The sequence below is a fragment of the Ascaphus truei genome, unplaced genomic scaffold (assembly GCF_040206685.1).
Source record: "Ascaphus truei isolate aAscTru1 unplaced genomic scaffold, aAscTru1.hap1 HAP1_SCAFFOLD_1469, whole genome shotgun sequence".
In the NCBI taxonomy this organism is placed as follows: Eukaryota; Metazoa; Chordata; class Amphibia; order Anura; family Ascaphidae; genus Ascaphus; species Ascaphus truei.
The window spans coordinates 50,055-73,270 of record NW_027454354.1 but is presented as its reverse complement, the minus strand read 5'-3'; the positions used below and the strand labels follow the sequence as shown (position 1 = coordinate 73,270).

Below are 23,216 nucleotides of genomic sequence, written 5' to 3'. Positions count from 1 at the left end.
CCAGCGCGACGCGAAATAAAAGGGCGCCAAAATACTGGACAAAAAAAAGAAAAATAATTAAAAAAAGATAAATAAATAAAATAATAAGAGGAAAAAATAATAATGATTATTAATGCGCCCCTAGGACCTTTGCGCGCTAGGCGACCGCCTAATGGACGTCCGGCCCTGTGAGATATGCGGGAGGAAAAGGGGTGAATGGGATAGATATGCAGGGGAATTGGGGAGCAGGTGAGTTATACACAGGGGCACAAGGGCCCCATCACCCGCATCTCTATATACTGAGTGTGCCCCTGTGTATAACAACGCTGATCTGTGCTCCTCCATCTGATCTCACTGCGCAGTGATCCAGGGACCATCCGATCGCCATTTAATGGGGTCAGGAAGGAATTTTTTTCCCCCATTGCACAGCAGGGGTTATGTTTCGCCTTCCTCTGGATCACAGCAACAAACTGCCCTTTGTGCATGAATTATCAGTGAGATCTTTATACACCCTGCATTGGTCTTCACTCCTTTGCTGCCAGAGGGGCCTGCAATGCATTGCTCTGCGTGTTACTATATCGCTCTGCAATATGCTGCAGGCCCCTACCAGCAAAGAAATTAATTATTTAAATAAAATACTCTCTTTAATCATACCTATGTGTAGTGTCTTTTCTATCCGTTGTATCTATTGCTAACAGCTCAGTGATTCTTCCCCAGGACGCTGCACTAGTGTCACGCTGCCAAGCCCGGGTGTGAAGAAGGTTTATAGGGTCACATATACACTTCTGCCAAAACACGAGTGCAAACAGGAAGCCCCTCTGATCTGTCATATCTTTTATTACACAAAACGGTATCTAAAAAGGTAAAAAGAACATACATGGGATTCTGCTACAAATATCTCTCTAATTACAAACCAATTACCAAAATATTTAGATTGGAGTCGAGTTAAAATTGAAGGGGAGTCAAATATAGGGTAATGACATACAAATATCCCCAGAAAAGTAGGCTGAACATACTCCTTAGTCCAGGGGTGCACAAAGTTTTTAACCTGCGCCCCCCTGAGTGCTTACCTCCCGGCTCGCACCCCCCTCCTCCTCGGCTCCGGCGTCAAATAAAGTCATGGTGTCATGTGAAGTCACGTTGCCGTCACGTGACCCCGCGGCATCATTTGACGCGGTTAACATGGTAATGTGTCGCCGAAGATCAGGTAAGGAGAAGCTGCAGGGGCATCGCGCAGTCCCCTCGGCATTTCATTTAAATGCTTTGGGGGAGAGCGCGGGACCTCTGTAGCCACCACACACCCCTGAAAATCCTCCGGCCCCACTTTGCACACCCCTACGCCATATGCATAAAAGGGTGAGCGGAACTGTACGTTCTAATTGTTAAAAACAAAAATAATAACATTTTAATAGTAAACGAGAACGCCGAAAAGCGTGATAATTATATACATTGATAACAAAATGTCAATCAATAAGAAGGCTGGTCGGGAAAATGCAGGGTAGGAGCCGGAGGGCCTCAATATAAATACCCCTAGAAAGCCGATTGCTGTATGCAGCCACGGGAGACCATCGGCATTAGGCAAGGTGTATGCAGCGGCTGGGAACAATAATGTTCATATAATTATCTGTTTAGGTGCCAGATGGAGTATCTATGGTGTAGGAGTGATTGATCCATACAGGTACCCCCAAACAGATATATGCACAGTCAGTAGTATATGCTGGTAAATATACAGAGCATTAGAATGCACTGAAATGCACAAAAACCATGGAAGGTATATACAGTATAAACACAGCCCCAATACAACCGTGTCTCCCAGTGGCTCTAAACTTCCAATCTCTTTCTCGCTCGTGAGCGTCACTGGCATGATGTCACTACGCCCCAACGCACGTTTCGCGTGACGAGTCACGCTTCTGGGGGGAGGAGTCACGTATAGCTGCTTCCGTGTATCAGATATACCCTGTAGCATGGGTGGAGCTAGAGAAGGCAGCCAATAGAAAGGTGTCCGGCGGAATAGACGTCGTCACGGACAACCAAAGGTAAACAATGTTTGGAGGGCACTGTCAAATATGGTAAGTATATAAAGGAGTATAGTAAACTGTCAGGGGAGTGATCCAGAGCTTCCCTTATACTGTAGCTCAAATACCGCCGGGAGGCACCAAAATCAAAAGAGAAGAGACCAGCATACATAGGTTTCCTGTGTAACATGGATATAGACACACGTTAATTAGGAGGCAGCAAAGGCCAAACTATGAATATATCTCTCGCATGAATAGGTACATGTCCTGTATCGTTGGCCAGGATGAATATGCACCAAGATGTAGAGGGGACAGAAATATAGGTTGCTACCTAGATGGCTGATGTTGCAATAATGACTGGTCATAAATAGCCATATGCAGCCCAACAGCGAACTTTCAGATAAAATATATTATAAATAAATTAATGTTGGTGAAGAGAGCTCGATTTTGTGCGGCGACTGCAGCAGAGGAGAAGGGTGACGGAGAAGGGTAGCAGAGTCGGCTGGGGGCGAAACAGACTAGTGGGTAGAGATGGGGTGATGTAGGTTTACATTACAGAGAGCAGCCAAATTCATGATCATCACTTATTTTTGAGTAAACACACACCTATACTTAAGGGGGCATCGCAATAATTTACAGTTAAACAAATTAAAACGATATACTGTACAATTGTTACGTTAGACAGGAAAAGCGAGAAGGAAGAGGTAAGTCTTACACTGAGCCCCAAACAGTGGTAAAGTAGATATACACCAGAGTTCCAGACCTCTGAAGCTGCAGACATGAAGCCTCCCCCAACCAGCATAGGGTGCAGTGCCCTTGGCACAGATGACGGAACCCCCTGAGAACGTGGGAAGACCCAGTATCCCTCCGCGACTTCAAAAGAGACAGCAGATGGGCATGACCTGACCTTGCAAAGTTTTAAAGACCAACATGAAGCGAACCCGGTTGATCAGTGGAAGCCGGTACAGATCACGTAAGATGAGAGTGATATGCGCAAAGCGAGAAATTCTGCTGAAACTGTAGGTGATGCAGGTTTACATTACGATGAACACCCACAGATCAATCTTAATGACCCGGCGACTTATGTGACTATGTATCTGTAGCGCATAGAGTGTAACTGAAAGAAATCACAATAGATCCCTTTCACAGCTGCACTCACTCTGTGTCCGCTTGAAAACGAGAGGTAACTCTCAATGTATTACTTCCTGGTAAATTAACCCAAGTGATTCAGAGGGCGCTAGAACACAGTATAGTGAAAACACCCAAAAATACACACAGAATATGTAAGATGTCCCAAAAGCTTTTCTCAACCTTCACAGGGAAATTGTATAAATTCCCTCACAAGCAGCAGTAGATATCCAAATAGTGAAGGGAGCGATATTCAGGAACACCCCAAAAAGAAAAACCCAAATATAGTGTAATAAATTCACACAAAGATGTCTTATTAAAATCTTGGTTCGTATGAATCTTTTACTTACAAGAAGTAAGTGAAGAGTCAGCGTTTAGCAGGATAATGGAGAATCAGCATTGATCAGGAAAGCAGGATTGGATGCATTCTTGTTCATAGTTGAAGTCATGCAAAAATAATATCAAAGGAAGACCATAGTGTAGACCAATTGGCACAGGTTTATAAAGTAAAAAACATAAGAAATGTACTCACAATGTGTACATCAAGTATAGGCGCATAAAGGTATCTTTTTGCGGCGGGTGAGAGTCCTGTTACTTCCTGGTAAAACATTTTATAAATAAATAAACCTGGACAGCCATGAATGACAACGTTAGGTAGGAGATAGGAGGATTTTGAGTTGAACAACACAGACGCAATATTGTCTGTATACACACACAATATGTAGCTACTGTATATTCTAGCACCTAAATAGTGAACATAGAATTAGAGTGTGTGGCTTTAAAGTGTGTGGCTATATGTGTGTCTTAGGCTGGGGCTATAGAGGGGTGAGGAGTTCAGAGCCGCGCTGACGCTGGGCTCGCCTGCTGAAATCTGCGCGATTTAATGCCCATGCAGGCGAGCCAGCGGGCGCTATCGGAGGCGGGGGAGACGGGGCAGTGACGTTGCAGGGCCAATCGCCCGCGACGCACCGATGTCAACGTCACGGCGCTGTGACGTTGACGCTGCTCCGCGCTGATTGGATGTTTTCAGCCGACAGAGCACTGAAAAACAGCTTCGCTGTCGGCTGAAAAACCCAGCACCTCCGCACGCCTGCAGACGCTCGCATAAGCCCCCTCTCAAGGCATCCTCATTGAGGATGCAGGGGCTCAGCGCGGAGCGTCCGCACGGCTCAGCGCGGTCTGTCCTTCTATGGACTCGGCCTAAGTCTGGAGTGTGGAAGCGCCCAGAAAAGAGGGCTACAATTAAGCTGCTAAACTTTAGCATTCCCCAAGCTGCTCTTGGAATAGCACGGCTGTAAAATACTAGCCTAATGTGCTACTGGAATGACTTGCACCCAAGTGGTGAAGGGTGAATCACAGTGCACCTAGGGGGGCCCGATATCATTCGATTCATTCCTACAATAAAATCACTACATGAGTTGACCCCACGGGATGCTGGTGGGTTTTCAGATAGGACAGGAAGGATAAGTCCAAAAGTGAATGACCTCCCTCTCCGGATACTCACCTGGTCCTATATGAGGCTCAGCTTCCTGCAGTACTACCTGCCCTGTTCCAGTGGTGTGAGGGGAATAGGGACTTGTGCAAGGAATCCTGGGCCTGCAGGAGTACAGGGGGAAGCCATAATACTCTGAGCCCAAGAACTTAAAATCTACTGAGTTGTCATCCCAAAGACTACTGAAGGACAGGAAAAATCTATAATACTTTAATAAAATTAGTGTACAATCTACTTTGAGATTATAATCCTGGGGGCCTGCAGAAAAACTCTAACCCAAAGAGCGTACAATCTCTTCTGACAATGACTCCCTCCCCTTGCAGTCACATTGCAGGCGTACCTTCTGTGTGACGACATGAGGCTTCCTGCAGTACTGGCCGTCCTGTCCTGGGGATGACAAGGAACAGGATCTGTATCATATGGAGGAATAACACTGGTTATCATTGGGGTCGTCTCTGTATTATAGGTGCAATCCCGCCAGAATCAATGAGCTAAACACATCCTATGGGACAGCAGCCAATTACATATACGTCCCAAAATGTATCCCAAATTATCTCCATATCTATTCCCTTCTAAACAATAGTGTTACGGAGTCTCGCTGTATCAGGGAGACTCTGTGGTTGTTGTTTCCTCTCCCAGGATCCCCAGTTTGTCTGTTTGCTGCTAATTGTCTCTTCTTCCCCAGAGAGGGCAATTACATTATCTGCCATGTTGTTTTATCCCAGATATTGAGATCTTCCTAGTACTTACCTTGCCCTCAGAGGGGGTCTACTTTCTTTCTGTCCTTTCTTGGTATTTGCCGATACTCTGTTCCACTCTTCGCACCGTGGAAGAGCCGTTATGGCCTCTCTTCCCTTGTGTGAGGTCTGAAGGCGGAACGGGAACCCCATCTGTACCTGATCCCTTGGCTTCTCAAAAGGCTTGTTATTTCCCTTAATCAATGACGTTTAGCCAGCGTTATTGGGGCGATATCAGTGAAGATCTGTTTCCTGGAATCTGATTGTATTGAGATTTCTAGTTTTGTGGAGAATCTCCTCCTTTACTGAAAAATAGTGCAGCCTAGTTATAATATCTCTGGGTCCTCTCCCTTCACAATCTCTTGGTCTCAGGGCTCTGTGAGATCTGTCCATTTCAAGTCTCTCGGTGGAGGCCGGTGGTATTATGTTTTTTGGGAGATGGTGGAATGCAGGGATCACCGGACATGGATTCACCAAATATTTAATCTCTTTTTGACTCAAAACTTTAATTGTTTTACCTACTGCACCGACACACTTTATTCGAGCAAATACCCGGTATGTACCTGGCAGATACCTGGAATGCGCCGCTCCTCACCTCTGACAAGCCCCGTTGCATTTGCCTTCCCAGCCTGGGTTCATGCCTGGCTGACGGGCGGCTGATCTGTTAAATGATAATGATTAGGATTTAATAGGCTGCAATGCTTCGCGTGTCTACCAGATGGCATAAATTCATGAATTGTAATGCAGTATATATATATATGTACTGTGCAGTATTGCAGCCAGCGGGAATAAAATGCTTCAATCCCTGCCGGAAAATAACTCAATGCACTCGGGCAGAAAACAGTCACAAACCTCAATACACCCGGGTATACCCGAATTCGTGGGACTAGCCGAGCTCGAATAAAGTGTGTCGCCAGTGTAGTTCGATCAAGTCTAGAAAGGCTCCAAGAAAGGAGTCCGAGGGATCACCTGGTAGCCCAGAGTAGGTGGTAACATCTCCAAGTTGGCGATATGTCTCCTTGAAGTAGCTAGCCCTACTCTAAGAGGAGGTGTGCCTGTCTCTCCAGCTGGCCGTGCTAGGAAGTGGATTGGTAGTGACGTCACTAGGGGGCGTGACTGGCGAGGGACGGCAATGCCCTCAGACATGTATTTTCAAAGAGGTAAACATGGGTGCATTTATGACGTCATACATATGCGTTTTTGGCGCGAAATTCAACTAATTCATTATACATGTGATATATGGTATAAATGGGTCCCCCAATGTATTGTACCTTACTCCTTGATAAAGCACCTTGTTGTGTGAAACGCGTTGGAGGGTTTTTACCTCCTTGTTTGTTATGTCTGATTGACAATAAATATATTTTACATTTTTGATACCCCTAAACATAGCACTATATTCAGGCCAATACAGTATATATCTATTTGTTCATATCCATTTACGGTTGTCTTTAACATTTATATAATTTATTAAATCATTAACACTAACAAACATTACACACTTTATTAATCCTCTCGCTTCGACGATCATACCTCATGCACCTGACATTCGGTCTCACTTTATGACCACTTCACTTCTATCTATAATATATATGTTTTTAAATTAACACTTAAGGTAGCGCTCTTTTGCACTATATTGCTCGTGAGGAGAAAAAAAAAAGAAAAAAATATATACATATATGCATACACACACAAAGATGACAACATGGTCAAAAACACAAAACAATCTATAGGTGTGTGTGTGTGATCCACAGGGCGGTGGTTACAATCCTGACTATCAATGTTTACGGTCGGGATGCCAGATGTGACACTGCGGCTCCCGTTAGCGCGCACCCCTCTCCCCTCCTCCCTGTACCTTTCCCTCCCTTCCCGCCGCTCTTTCCTTTCGGCGGCATCTCTTTGCTTTGCCACTTCTGGGGGAGGGCGTCGCGTCAACTACGTCATCAAAGCGCCTAGACCGCACAGCGCCGCATTCCTCTTGTCACAAGGAGGCAGAAGAGGCGGGCTAGGAGAGCGCCCCCCGGGCGGGGGGGGGGCTGTTATCCATCTGTGTGATTTCTGCAGGCTCAGGGCGGAGGTCAGGATGTGGGAGAAGGTAGAGGCGCTATCAGTTAAACACAGGGAATTAGATAAATCACTCACTCCACTTCCTCCCCTACCTTCTACAGCACTCCCGCAGTAGATGGGGAGGCTGCAGTCTCTTCACCCCGCTAAATGCCGGCTATTGACCAGAAATTGCCTGAGACGAACCCAGTCTGCCACACATTCACTCTAGATAAGTCCGTCCGACAGCACCCCCCCTCCACTCTCCCTTCCCCTCCACTCTCCCCACCTCAACTCTCCCTTCCCCCCCACTTTCCCTTCCCCCCCTCCACTCTCCCTTCCCCTCCACTCTCCCTTCCCCCCCCTCCACTCTCCCTTCCCGCCCCCTCCACTCTCCCATCCCCCCCCTTCACTCTCCCTTCCCCCCCCTTCACTCTTCCTCCCCCCTCCACTCTCCCTTCCCCCCCCCCTCCACTCTCCCTTCCTCCCCCCTCCACTCTCCCTTCCTCCCCCTCCACTCTCCCCCGTCACTCCACTCTCACCCCCCACTCCACTATCCCTCCCCCCCCACTCCACTATCCCTCCCCCCCCACTCTCATCAGGTGGCATGATGCAGACAAAGCAGTCCCAGTAGCTGTCTGCTGGAAATCCTGGGGTCTGGACACACACTGAGTCAGCTCAGACGAAGGATGACTCCTGCGTGATGACAATGTCTAAGAGTCCTGACGTGTTTCGTCACAATATGTGACTTTCTCAAAAGATTGTGGGTTGTCTCAATATGTGGACCATTATTTACAACCTTTGGTCACCAAACTAAAATGCCATATTAGAGACACCATGCACCGCGTCGATTCCATCTCAGTGGTTAAATGGAAGCCCTCATATTTATGGGCTACATGCGACGTATCGTCCCTTTACACCTGCATTGACCATTCCAGGGGGATTAAAGCTATTACATTCTGGCTAGATTTTGACAATTCCCTTACCTCCATACAAAAAGTGTTTTTGCTAGAATTGATTTCATTTTAAAACACAATTATTTTCTGTTTGACAACACATGTTATTTACAGATCTATGGAACGGCCATGGGCACGGGGTTCAGCCCAAACTATGCAAATCTCTATATGGGATTCTGGGAAGAGCTATTTGTGTGGCAGAACGCGGTGCTTGGGGCGGGCCTCGTGTACTGTGGCTGTTACATAGATGATATTATTATTTGGGAAGGAGAGGAGGTCATTTTTCGTGACATTTTAGGGTCCTTGGATGCTAACGATTTGCAGTCCGAGTTCTATTATATTTTTGGACTTAGAATTATCTACGGACACTGAGCTGAATATTATTAATAAAACATTTTAAACCTGTGTCCGTCAACAATTCTGTTCATGTCTCTAGCAACCATAAAGATCAATGGATTAGAAATATACCCGTGGGTCAGTTTCACCGGATAAAGAGGAACTGCTTGCTGGATGAAGATTTTATTTCTCAATCTAACATTTTAAGTAAGAAATTTATTGAGAAGGGTATGAACATAAACATGTTGCTGAGTCCTTTAATAGAGTTCAATTGCTTGATAGAAATGATTTATTGATTAAATCTAAACTCAAGCGATTACATTCTATCAGTAGGAGTCGTTCTTTGAGATCTACAGTAATTCATCAGTCTCCAAAACACCTACATTTATTACGACTTTCAACCAGTCATCAAGGTCTATTCAAGCTATATTAAACCCACAATCCTTTGAGAAAGTCATATACTGTGACAAAACGCGTCAGGACTCTTTGACACTACGTCATCACGCAGGAGTCAGCCTTGGTCTGAGATGACTCAGTGAGTGTGTCAAGACCCCAGGATTTCCAGCAGGCAGCTACTGGGACTGCTTTGTCTGCATCACGCCACCTCCGGTTACCAGACAGATTGGATCCCTCCGCTCACGCTGTGAACTTACCACAGGAGGACGAGCCTTCACAGAGCAGCAGACAGTTGGCGGTGATATTATATTCACATATGCTGATTTTATAGCTCACTCTTGTAAGTGCGCTTGTCTCGTCCCCCCTTGTTTACCCCCTTCATTTTTTATTAAAAGCTTTTATATTCTATGGAGCGTGCGCTGGATGTGGTTCATCTTGAAAAGCAGCCTGGACTCCTTCCTCTTGTTTCATCTTGAATGTTCTTCTAATTGGACCTTAATTTTGAACAGGGGTTTTGTATATGTTTTATGTGTTGTTTGTTTTGTTTGGTGTTATTTGTTTATATCATTAGCACTATTTATGCACATTATCATTAATAAATGTATCCACTTTTTCATCCATTGGATGATACTAAATAATTATCCATTGTCATTTTATTGCTTCACTTCCACCTGTTTTTAATCATTATACCTTATATTCTCCACATAGAAAAAAACCGTGTACAAGCTCCAGGAGGTCTAGCAAAAGTGCCTTTATAGCAATGATAAATAATATAATAAAAGGAGTTGACACCGGGAAATAAGGATTAAAGGGCTATGCAGTAACAGAATGTTAGCGGATTACTGGGGGTAACAAGAGGGGAACACAGTGGGGACAAATAGTTGTGATATGCAATCACTAAGTCCCCCTAGCCCCGGCTATGCCCGGTGTGGAGTACCCTCTACTCACAATGAAACACCGCCTTGATCCCCCTCCTTCCAGCTGCCAGAGGCGTCTCCTTTAGGCATCCGGTGGTGAAACAGATCCTCTAAAACAGTAACAGAAAAAGGTAAGGATCGAATATCCAGCCGCTCCATAACAATGGCATAACAATGGAACGGCTGGATATTAGATCCTTACCTTTTTCTGTTACCTTATATTCTCACACACCTTTATTTGCGCTGCTATTTTTGAGGTGAAACTTCTTTTGTGGCACCTCATTTGTAATGGGACAAAAATGCATTGTGGAGACAGAAAATGAAACGGATGTGACGTGTAAGTGCTGGCAGTTGAGGCCGGGCTGTGTTCTGGCTCAGCCCGACCCCAACACTGACATGCTCCCACCCGCCCTGCTAATATAAAAGTTACATATCGCCGCCGCTCCTAACAGCCGCATAACTGTCTGGCGCTATTCCCATATGCCGCACGCACACATTACCGTGCCCTGTCGCCTCTAACTGCTCCGGTAACGGAGGGAGTGGGTTGAGCGTGCCGCGTCCCACGTCCCACGCACCACTGCCAGGGGGAGGAGGAGCGCTGAGCGTGCCATTCAGTGCCCTGTACCTCCACCAGGGGCCTGGCTGCAGCAGGACACACAGCCATGTCCGCAGCTCCGCCGGGGGTAGAGAATGGGGGCTGCTCCGTTCGTGTACCTCCGGAGGGGGGTGGGGCTGCTGCTCAGGAAACTCAGACAGAGCCCCCTGTGTCCGCAGCTCCGGTGGGGGGGTCAGGAAAGGGGGGGCAGGACACCAGACAGAGAGACATACACATCATACACTGACTGACACAGACACACACACATACACTGACTGACACACACACATACACTGACTGACACACACACATACACTGACTGACACACACACACCCCAGTGACGCGCCGAACATCGCCCCCCGAGTTATGTTCCTATCCCCCCCAGTGAGCTGCCGAGCACTCTCCTCCCCCGTGTCCCCTTACCTCCGCCGGGGGGCTGGCTGCAGCAGGATACATAACACGCAGTTCCACCGGTGGGGGCGGGTTGGGGGATGAGGGAGGAGACTCAGACAGAGTCCCCCGTGTCCGCAGCTCTGCCGGGGTAGGGGGAGTCAGGAGAGAGAGGGGTGGGGGGGGGGGGCAGAACACGACACATAGAAGGACATGTACTCCACACTCAGAGAGACACGCACACACACACTGACTGACACACGCTGACTGATACATACAGACACAAGGAATTCAGTTACTATAAATATAGACGTGCAAATAGCTAAAACACGTGGTCAAACTTCTTTGTGTTGGAACTGAAATTGTGTTTTGATTTTTAATTAAAAACATCACCATCACAAATACAATTTCTGTGACAAAAGACAAAGAAGTTTCACTTAAAATGCGCGTGCACAGCGCACACATGATTTTTTTCTTGTGTAAATATATACTGTATACACACGTGTGTGTATATACAGGAACAAACCCTGGTAAGCAGATTTGTAGAGAGAGGTTATGATATCAAAATCATTCAAAGGGCATTAGAGCAGCAAAACGGACGGAGCGAAAAACTCTTTTGGAAAAATCAAGAAAGAAATATGAGACTAAAAAACAGGTGAGCGGAAAGTTATATTATCAACAACAACTACAGGTGTTCCCATATTCATCACCCAATAAATAATACAGCATTCAGCATGAAAGAAATCCTTAATAAACACTGCGGGATTATACTACATGATCCTATCATTCGATATAAACTACCACCTAAGATACCAATTGTATTTCAAAAAGCGGGAAGTATCAAACTATGAAAGCACCTCGCAGGTTAAGAACAGAAAACAAGGGGAGTTTAATGAATGGACCTTCCCCAAATGGTAATTCCCCCTGTGGGAGAACACGGTGCCTTACGTGTAAACATCGTAAGAAAGGGGATACGGTTACCTCCCACTCCAATGGAGTGTCATATCCAGTGGTAGGACATATAGACTGTTTGTCTGCACATATAGAATATCTGCTCCCCTGTCCATGCGGTCTCCAGTATGGTCCATTCATAGTGTTTATTATTAAACACCCTCCCCCCACCTTACCTTGATGCGGCATCACGTGACCTGCAGCGTCATTTGACACCGCATTGCCATGGACAGAGTGACGCCGGCAGAGTCAAGGTAAGTAATAGCATTGCAGAGGCCTCACGCGATATCCCAACATTTAATTTTAATGCCTCAGGGACGTGCGCGGGGCCTCTGCAACCGCCCGCGTCCCGTCAAAAAAATCTCCCACCCCCCATATATATATATATATATATCATAGAAAAAGAACAAAAAGCACTCCGTAATAATAGTCACTGGTGTGGGTGCAGATCCTATAATGAAGAATAAGCAATACGATACCGTTTGGAAACGAAATCAGCAGGCAGCACTCCAGTGGTGCACCACCTTGACAAAGGTCCCATTCGTGGACCGAAACGTTGGTTTTGTGTTTATTTTATTTTTTCAATACACTTGTTCGTTCAATTCTGGAGTGCTGCCTGCTGATTTCGTTTCCAAACGGTATCGTATTGCCTATATATATATATATATATATATATATATATATATATATATATATATATATATATATATATATATATATATATATATATATACATATACATATATATATTTATATATATCATACTATGTGTGTATATATATATTACACACATATAAAATTTTATAAAATTTTATTCAACGTTTTAATTGATCATTTGTATAGAAAATGAACAATGTCGCAAGAAGCGCTATTTTTCAAAATGTAGCATCTCTATTAATTAGTGTAAAATGATACTTCATATAAAGCAGGTTATGAGACACAGTATTAAAAGACCATGGGGCCTATGCAGCAATTTGCGATATGTGTGTGTCGGCAGCACGCTTACATCTCCTGTGTTTGCCGGGAATTTGCCGCTAAATGCAGTAAATGGCGATTGTGAGGGAAATTGGTGAGTTGCACATGTTGCGAGTACAAGGCGCAGCGCTCCGCGTTCCTGCAGTCAGTGGCGGATGACTGCATGTATCCGTATTTCACTTGAATGTGGCGTCAACCTCTGCACATAAATAAAAAAAACCTCCTTCTTGCTTAAAGCATTCAGTTACTCACGGTAGTGACTGTCTTGCTGTTACTGAGATTAGCAAACCTTTTACTGCTGTCCCTAATTAGATACTTTTAGAAACATACCTGGTGCAGTGCTACAGTTGTGTCTTCTGTTCTTTGACACGTGAAGAGGTGATACATGTGTGCATGTGTCTTGTGACATTTCATGTACATTTGTGTCTGTGTGTTGGACTCTGTTGCAAAGCTAACATTTCAGTGAGTTGCTGTGTGTACTGTAGCGCGTGCATGCAGCAAGAGGGGGATGACGTCATGTATCTGTATTGAAGGAGAATTTGGCGGCAACTTTTGAACATGAAAAAATCACCTCATGATAGTTTGACGCATTCTGTTACTCACAGCAGTGTGTTTCTTGCTGCTAGTGACATTAGCAAGGCTTTCACAGCGCTGTCCCTCAATAGATAGTTTTAGGAACATACCTGCTTCTTGTCATTCACAAGACAGACACCTTTGGCTAACATTAATAATGTATTTTATTATAAACAACACATGTAACAGGTTCTAAATGACATGTAATACAATTGAAGCTGCGCTGCCAGCAGCAACAGTACAATGACACAACAACGTCACTAGCAGCTGAAATGTTCGGCTCTCGCCTGCTTGTTGATGCCTTCTTGTATTGCCGCAGCTTTTTGGCGCTTTTCTCGCAAGGAGTTTCTCCCGCGCACCCCCGAGATCTCACTCGGCATCTACTGAATTCAGAGTGCTGCTTAATATGGCGAAATAGCCATTCTCGCCACCCCGCCGGCGCTTGATTTCCGGCAACAATTGCATATGCCGTTTTTCAGTTAACTCGCACACATACCGGCATCAACAGCATACTACATGCCAATCTCGCAATAAAACAGGCAAATTCTGCCTTCTCGCAAGTTACTGCATTGGCCCCCATGTCTCTTATCACATCCCAGTATATGGATATCTTCTATTATCACAAGCTGCTAACATCTGACAGGGCTCAGAGTCTGAGCCCAGAATGTGACATACTGAACATTCTCATTCTAAATTTCAAAAAATATTGTGTTTATTTCTGACCTGACTGCCGTGGTTACAGCTCAACCACTCTGTTCTACTGCATGTCACCACTTTCTGCCACAACCAGCTGACGGTGGATCTACAAGGAGTTCAACGCTCATTGGCATCACATCTGTGGCTTGGTTGACGTATCATTTCTCCAGCTTTTTATTGTATTGTTTTTAAATAGATTATATTTATTTAGTTTAATAGATATTTATTTAGTTTAATAGATATTTATTTAGTTTAATAGATTATATTTATTTAGTTTAATAGATTATATTTATTTAGTTTAATAGATATTTACTTAGTTTAATAGATTATATTTCATAGTTTGATAGATTATATTTAGTAGTTTGATAGATTATATTTAGTTGTTTAATAGATTATATTTGTTAGCACAGTAGATTATATTTACTAGTATTTAAGTCTCCCCCTCAGTGCCCCATTAGGACCCGTGCATATATTTAACACCTTTTCGGAGTCCCTTATTTTTTAGACCCTCGGAGCCGAAACCTAAAGGGGTCAGCTAAGAAAGTTCGGATCAAGAGGCGCCACACAGCTTAAAGACAGAACATTTCCAAGGGAGATGGCGACACCTGAGGTAAGATCTAATTAAAGGACAACCTTTGGGGAACGAAAGGGTGACGGGGAGTGTAAGAGGGGGGTGAGAGAGCAAGGTGGTGTGTGAGAATGGGGCAGAGTAAGAGAACGCAGAAATGATGGGGATTTGCTGCATACTTTTAACGGTGCTCTTTAGTCCCAGGGAAGACCGGCATTTTGTCCAATGTATACAATATGATTGATGGAAAAGGGCCCACGGATTTGAATCAAAAAAGATAATTTATTGTGCCACAGACTACAACGTTTCGACTGCTGGCGTTTGTTTACTAGCTTTAGTGGGTTTAGCCACTTTACCTGAGAAAGACCAGCAGGCCGAAATGTTGTAGTCTATGGCAGTGCAAGAGAAAACAGGTTGGGGGGAGGGGGGTTCTCGCAAGGTTGCCGACCCATGGGTGAGGGTCCCCGGTGGAAACTAGTCCTGGGCCCCGGGAAAGCTGTCTGTGGCCCATACTGTACAGATAAGAGAGAACAATGGCAGAGCACAACCGGAATCATCCGAACAAGAAATTAGGAGGGAAGTGCGTTATCCATAAAAAATGTAATAGTCATGGAAGGAGAAAGGGCAAGGCATTACCCTACCAACATGTTTCGTGCTACACAGAGCACTTTATCAAGGCATGATCAACGTGGACGCTGCAGCAGACTCGTGAGTTTTCTTGCTTGCTACCTGGTCATATCATTATTCCACAAAAGGATTAGGGTACTATTTATTGGGGTAATCATTAGCCTTTGGGATCCTGGACAATGAGTGCCATCTATGGTGGTTTACCAACTAGGATACCACACCCAGTACCCCCCTACAATCAAGAATATATCCCAGCCTTCATATAGGATTCATTATCTTCATAACATTATCATTATAGCCGTATACAGTTCTTAGCACCACGCATTATTCTTCTGTGGCCCAAGCTGAGTAACATGTAGAAAGGACACATGTATGTTCAGAATGAGTTAGCATGGTATTTTGAGAGGCATCATAGCAGGTAATACTGAGCACTGCAAGGCCAGTCAGTATGAGAAAGGGTCCGATGGAGGAGTTGGAGGGCCCCAGAATATCTCTTAAAGCAGGAGTGTGCAAACCGAGGGGCGCGACATTTTCTTGGGGAGGAGGGGCTTGGCGCCTACAGAGGCCCCTCGCTCTTCCCACAGCATTTAAATTAAATGCCGGCGATCGCGCGCAAGGCCTCTGTAAGTTCCCTTTCCTTGTCTCTTGTGGCTTCTGGCGACAGCAACGTTGCGTCACATGATGTGGTTACATCAGAACGTCGGAGACAAGGTGGGGAGGGGGGAACAGGGGGGAACAGGGGAAAAGGGTTGTGCAACCCTGTCTTAAAGCATTGTCCTGCATACAGAGTGAAGGCGAAAAATGGTTAGACGAAGAATGGTTAAGCGAAGACTCGGACATAAGACCGAGAAAAAAACCGAAAAAAAGACCGGATCGGGTGAAGGTGAGTGATGAAATAGGCGTCACTGTGTAACTCTTCCAGTTACCTGCAACTTCATGCAGAGAAATAGCAACGCTTGTTTTTAACGCGTTAAGTGCCAACTGCTGAGAGGTTAAGGGAGTTACTAACCCAAACTCAGCGACGCATCTGTGTCTCTGTGATAACTCCCCCAGGACATGCTTGAAAACCAGAGGTAACTCAATGTATTTTTTCCTGGTAAAATATTTTATAAATAAAAACATGACCTCGGAGACTGTGAGACTCCCCCTCCCCCCCCCCCCTTCCCTTCTACACTTGGCGTCCCAAACCCCACCATAACCAATACATAAATAACCACAAAAACGAGGTCTGGCGGTGTGAGGCCGCGGCTTTTTATTAAAACTTCAATTAACCTAATAAGTGCCACCCCCTGCCAGAGTGCTCGCTCATTGGGTAAAGCCAAAGGTACCCGAACCAATGGCCGTAACTCCCCCCTAGCCGGGCCCCACCCCGGCCATCTGGCGAGAATGGGCCCCAGGAACGCACGTGTAAATGAGCCGCGCCCACTCGCCACTCCCAGCCACCTTTTATTTTATTTCTGTTATTCATTTTCATTGTTTATTTATTCTTTTTTTTATTTTAAACACGTACAACCGACATATTTACCAGTATTCACAATAAAGGGCAGGGTGGGGGCACTCTCATGGCAGGGCGTAGCCTGACCCCGCGCCTCTGTCTAATTCTAACCTCCCTGGCCCTTCTCCCGGCCGTGTCCCCATCACTGCCAGAGGGGGCGAGGGGGGGGGGGGAGGCCATGGGGGACGTAGTCCACACTCACAGGTAAGAGAGAGCCTAGTCCCTCTGGTCATAGCGCCCGGTCACCGAGGGCTCAAGGCTACTTTTCTGGGTTATTTTGAAGCAAGCTACACTAGGGAATATTTATTAGGGGTCTCCCCTGACGCAGAAAACATTTAGGGGTCTCCTCAGACACAGGGAGAACATTTAGGGGTCTCCCCAGACACAGGGAGAACATTTAGGGGTATCTCCAGACACAGGGAACATTTAGGCGTCTCCCCAAAAATAAGAGAGAACATTTAGGGGTCTCCCTAGACACAGAGAGAATATTTAGGGGTCTCCCCAGACACAGAGAACAATTCCTGGTCTCCCCAGGCAAAGAGAGAACATTTATGGGTCTCTCCAGACGTAGAGAGAAAATGTAGGGGTCTCCCCAGACACAGAGAACATTTCAGGGTCTCCCCTGGCACAGAAAACATTTAGGGGTCTCCCCAGACACAGGGAGAACATATAGGGGTCTCCCCAGACACAGGGAGAACATTTAGGGGTCTCCCCAGACACAGGGAGAACATTTAGGGGTCTCCCCAAACACAGAGAGAAAATTTTGGGGTTCTCCCTAGACACAGAGAGAACATTTAGGGGTCTCCCCAGACACAGAGAACAATTCGTGGTCTCCCCAGGCAGGGAGAACATTTAGTGGTCTCTCCAGACAAAGAGAAAATGTAGGGGTCTCCCCAGGCACAGAGAACCGCACACATTTAGGCCTTGACCCCGTTGCCTACTACAGCGTCCGCTGTAGCGGACGCTGCACGGACGAGAGCCCTCCCCTCAATGGCGCAGGGACCGCTGCGAGGGGGGCTGCAGCGCCGGGGCGAGAGCTGCTCCTGCTCTCAATAGAATTGAGAGCAGGACTCGCGACGAGTGATAAGGCACGCCCCCCGTGGTTCAGCCAATGAGGGCGAATCTGCCGGGTGACGTCATGGCCGGCCCCCGTCACTCCCCCGCCACGCCCCCACCCCGGTCTCTCTTTCTGCAGTGAGCTGCAGACCAGGGAATCAGCTGCACGCGCCGCCAATCTCGCGGGCGCGCGTTGCAGCAGAGTTACCGGGCCTTAGCCTTAGATCCCAAAGCCTCAGCCTTTCCCACACTGAAGGCGGAGGGGTCAAGATTCCAGGTATTTAAATAAAACGTTGTTACCCGGAGTGTGTCTGGCTTTTATTGTAACTTGTCCTGAAGTCTGTCACTGATACAGGTTATCTATATCATCACTTCTCTGTGTGTATCCGACTGTCTCTTTTCTTATTAACTCTGCGCATGTCTGTCACTTGTTATAGTAGATCTGTCACTTTTCATGTTCCCTTTGAGTGTATCTTGTGTCTCTTTATGTCTCGCTGTATCTCCATGTGTTTGCTAAGACTTTCACTGCTACAGTGCTAGAGTCCTACAAAAGGTGTGTTGGTAGATGTGTGTGTGTATATGTGTGTGTGTGTGTTGAGGTAGGTGTGTGTGTGTTGAGGTAGGGATGTGTGTAATAGAGCAAGAGAGAGAGAGATAGCGGCACAGCGTTTCGGTCCTATATATACACACACACGTTCCTGCTCCTAAAAAACTGCAGGAACGGAGTAACAACAGGTTCCTACTCCTAAAATAGAAACGCACAGTCAGTCATATTCACACACTCCCACTAAAATACGCACAGATTGATACTCTTGTACAAGCACAGACACACACTACAAGATATATATACATGTATACATACACACACACACAATCATACTTCTCATTATGCTTTACAAACACAGTAACTGTCAGACAGTAACACAAACTCACTCAGAAACACACACTAACGGTTTTATACACACATACAGACATATGCTCCCTCTCATTCTCACTACACACGCACCCTCTCGGTGTACAAAAAAAACAATGCTTATAAAAAAAACATATTAAAAAAAAAACAATGCATATAAACAAACCCCAGTGCATATAAAAAACAATACATATAAAAAAACATAATGCATAAAAAAAAACAATGCATATAAAAAATAGCCCAATGCATATTAAAAAGCTCCCAATATATATTTAAAAAAAAAACAATGCATATAACACCACCCCCAATACTTTAAAAAAAGCCAGACTTACCTTGTGGCCAGGCCCGGCTGCAGGACTTCTCGCGGCCGGGCCCCGGCTCTCCCCTCAGCTGCAGGTCTCTCTGTCCCATGTGCTTTTAACGCTGGCGCGCACGCCGGAGACTGGGCTTAGCTTACTACCGGCACGCTAACATCAGAGAGGTGCGCTGGCATTGGAAGCTCGGTGTGGGACAGAAAGAAGAGGCCTGCAGCTGAGGGAGATCCGGGACCCGGCCACGAGAGGATTGGCAGCCGGCCAGGATAGAGGTCAGGCCCAACTTGCAGTGCCGGCCAGGCCCCTCACAGATACCTGTCCCGGCTATCCCCCGGCTATCTCCCCCTGTCGGGGAATGGGCCTTGAATGAGTCTATTACTCTGAAGCGTTGCTAACATTGCGAAGCAACGTTGGGTTGTGAAGATTGTTACTGTTTGAATGCTGTGGACAATTGGCTTAACCATCGATCCCCCCATACAGCACCAGGACATGTATGGGAGTGAGGAATACATGTGATCACATTACTATCCTCTGTATCATAGGCATGGGAGGAGTTTGACAGCGAGGAGGAAGAAGATAAAAAACGCACTTCACGGGTAAATGGGAATGGCATAGTTGTGAATCTGCCGCACACACGGTGCTATTAGCTGTTGTACTATTTATGGAAAAGTCTGCAACACTTTACAGTGTAATAATACAGAATCTGCTGGAGATGTTTTAATGAAGGTTAGTGGGTCCCTGTTTCCTCGGGTCTCATGCGATGGGAGCGTTCCCCAAATCTGAGGTTTGTGCCCCTATTAAATGGGGGGGGGGGAGAGAAATACATAGAAACAAAAATAAGGAGAGACAGAGATAAATAAAAGAGATAAGATTAAAGGGAGAGAGACTGACAGGAGAGAGAAAGGAAAGGCAGAGAGTAGGGAGACTTCTCGTCCAAGATGATGAAACAGCTGTGACCCATGGACACCTTCTCTGGGAAACCTTCCACTACCCATGTGACATTACACCTCCACCGTAGGGCGTACTGCGTCTGGGGAGGGTGTGTGTAAAGGATCCTGGGGAGGGGCATATAACGGAGTTCTGCGGAGGGGTATACAATGGGTACTGGGCCTGGGGAGGTGGGTATAATGGGGTAATGGGCCTGGGGAGGTGGGTATAACGGGGTATTGGAGATGGGGTATAAGTGGCACAGGAGCTCTTGCGATACAGAGTATCACTGTCCCTGGTTACAAACACTTCATGTCTCCTGCAGATCAGGACATGCACGAAGGTGTTGCGCTTTGTGCCACCAGACGACGAGGCGGGCTACGAGGCGGACGACGAGGCAAACGTCGAGACGGATGACGAGTCGCACGACACGTGGGGTGATGAGGTGGAAGCCAGATGTAGAGGGATGTGGTGCTTCCCCTGTCTCAGGCTGGGGAGAAGATTCCAGAAGCAGGTAGCAGAGGGGCCAGTGCAGAGAATTAGGGGTATTCTAGGGACCCTGAGAAGATGGTTTGACCGCAGGAGGGAGATAAGAGCACAAAGGCTGCGGGACAGGCAGGCACGTGAGAGAGAAGAAGAAGTACGGGCAATGCGCTGGTTTTATGCGCACCAGCTGGGAGTTTCAGTTATGGCCCTAGATGTATAAAAAAATAATAAGATAAATAAAATAATAAACAGAGGCGTAGCTATCGGGCCTGCAGGGGGTGCGACCGCACCCCAGCGCGACGCAAAATGAAAGGGCGCCAAAATACTGGACAAAAAAAAGAAAAATAATTTAAAAAAGATAAATAAATAAAATAATAAGAGGAAAAAATAATAATGATTATTAATGCGCCCCTAGGACCTTAGCGCGCTAGGCGACCGCCTAATGGACGGCCGGCCCTGCGAGGTGTGCGGGAGGAAAAGGGGTGAATGGGATAGATATGCAGGGGAATTGGGGAGCAGGTGAGTTATACACAGGGGCACAAGGGCCCCATCACCCGCATCTCTATATACTGAGTGTGCCCTGTGTATAACAACGCTGATCTGTGCTGCTCCATCTGATCTCACTGCGCAGTGATCCAGGGACCATCCGATCGCCATTTAATGGGGTCAGGAAGGAATTTTTTTCCCCCATTGCACAGCAGGGGTTATGTTTCGCCTTCCTCTGGATCACAGCAACAAACTGCCCTTTGTGCATGAATTATCAGTGAGATCTTTATACTCCCTGCATTGGTCTTCACCCCTTTGCTGCCGGAGGGGCCTGCAATGCATTGCTCTGCGTGTTACTATATCGCTCTGCAATGTGCTGCAGGCCCCTCCCAGCAAAGAGATTAATTATTTAAATAAAATACTCTCTTTAATCAAACCTATGTGTAGTGTCTTTTCTATCCGTTGTATCTATTGCTAACAGCTCAGTGATTCTTACCCAGGACGCTGCACTAGTGTCACGCTGCCAAGCCGGGTGTGAAGAAGGTTTATAGGGTCACATATACACTTCTGCCAAAACACGAGTGCAAACAGGAAGCCCCTCTGATCTGTCATATCTTTTATTACACAAAACGGTATCTAAAAAGGTAAAAAGAACATACATGGGATTCTGCTACAAATATCTCTATAATTACAAACCAATTACCAAAATATTTAGATTGGAGTCGAGTCAAAATTGAAGGGGAGTCAAATATAGGGTAATGACATACAAATATCCCCAGAAAAGTAGCCCCCCCGAGTGCTTACCTCCCGGCTCGCACCCCCCCTCCTTCTCGGCTCCGGCGTCAAATAACATCATGGTGTCATGTGAAGTCACGTGACCCCGCGGCATCATTTGACGCCGGTTACCATGGCTACGTGTCGCCGAAGATCAGGTAAGGAGAAGCTGCAGGGGCATCGCGCAGTCCCCTCGGCATTTGATTTAAATGCTTTGGGGGAGAGCGCGGGACCTCTGTAGCCACCACACACCCCTGAAAATCCTCCGGCCCCACTTTGCACACCCCTACGCCATATGCATAAAAGGGTGAGCGGAACTGTACGTTCTAATTGTTAAAAACAAAAATAATAACATTTTAATAGTAAACGAGAACGCCAAAAAGCGTGATAATTATATACATTGATAACAAAATGTCAATCAATAAGAAGGCTGGTCGGGAAAATGCAGGGTAGGAGCCGGAGGGCCTCAATATAAATACCCCTAGAAAGCCGATTGCTGTATGCAGCCACGGGAGACCATCGGCATTAGGCAAGGTGTATGCAGCGGCTGGGAACAATAATGTCCATATAATTATCTGTTTAGGTGCCAGATGGAGTATCTATGGTGTAGGAGTGATTGATCCATACAGGTACCCCCAAACAGATATATGCACAGTCAGTAGTATATGCTGGTAAATATACAGAGCATTAGAATGCACTGAAAGGCTCAAAAACCATGGAAGGTATATACAGTATAAACACAGCCCCAATACAGCAGTGTCTCCCAGTGGCTCTAAACTTCCAATCTCTTTCTCGCTCGTGAGCGTCACTGGCATGATGTCACTACGCCCCAACGCACGTTTCGCGTGACGAGTCACGCTTCTGGGGGGAGGAGTCACGTATAGCTGCTTCCGTGTATCAGATATACCCTGTAGCATGGGTGGAGCTAGAGAAGGCAGCCAATAGAAAGGTGTCCGGCGGAATAGACGTCGTCACGGACAACCAAAGGTAAACAATGTTTGGAGGGCACTGTCAAATATGGTAAGTATATAAAGGAGTATAGTAAACTGTCAGGGGAGTGATCCAGAGCTTCCCTTATACTGTAGCTCAAATACCGCCGGGAGGCACCAAAATCAAAAGAGAAGAGACCAGCATACATAGGTTTCCGGTGTAACATGGATATAGACACACGTTAATTAGGAGGCAGCAAAGGCCAAACTATGAGTATATCTCTCGCATGAATAGGTACAAGTCCTGTATCATTGGCCAGGGTGAATATGCACCAAGATGTAGAGGGGCCAGAAATATAGGTTACTATCTAGATGGCTGATGTTGCAATAATGACTGGTCATAAATAGCCATATGCAGCCCCACAGCGAACTTTCAGATAAAATATATTATAAATAAATGAATG

General features: G+C 46.1%; 1 protein-coding gene across 1 annotated transcript; it reads left to right on the top strand.

The window, feature by feature from the left end:
- The first annotated feature begins 15,424 nt into the window (after positions 1-15,424).
- LOC142476177 (uncharacterized) lies at positions 15,425-21,373 on the top strand. The gene is made up of 4 exons (XM_075581654.1): positions 15,425-15,453; positions 16,069-16,255; positions 19,693-19,746; positions 20,403-21,373. The coding sequence occupies exons 1-4, from the start codon at positions 15,425-15,427 to the stop codon at positions 20,781-20,783; spliced, it is 651 nt and encodes a 216-aa protein (XP_075437769.1). The 3' UTR covers positions 20,784-21,373.
- Positions 21,374-23,216: the final 1,843 nt, after the last annotated feature.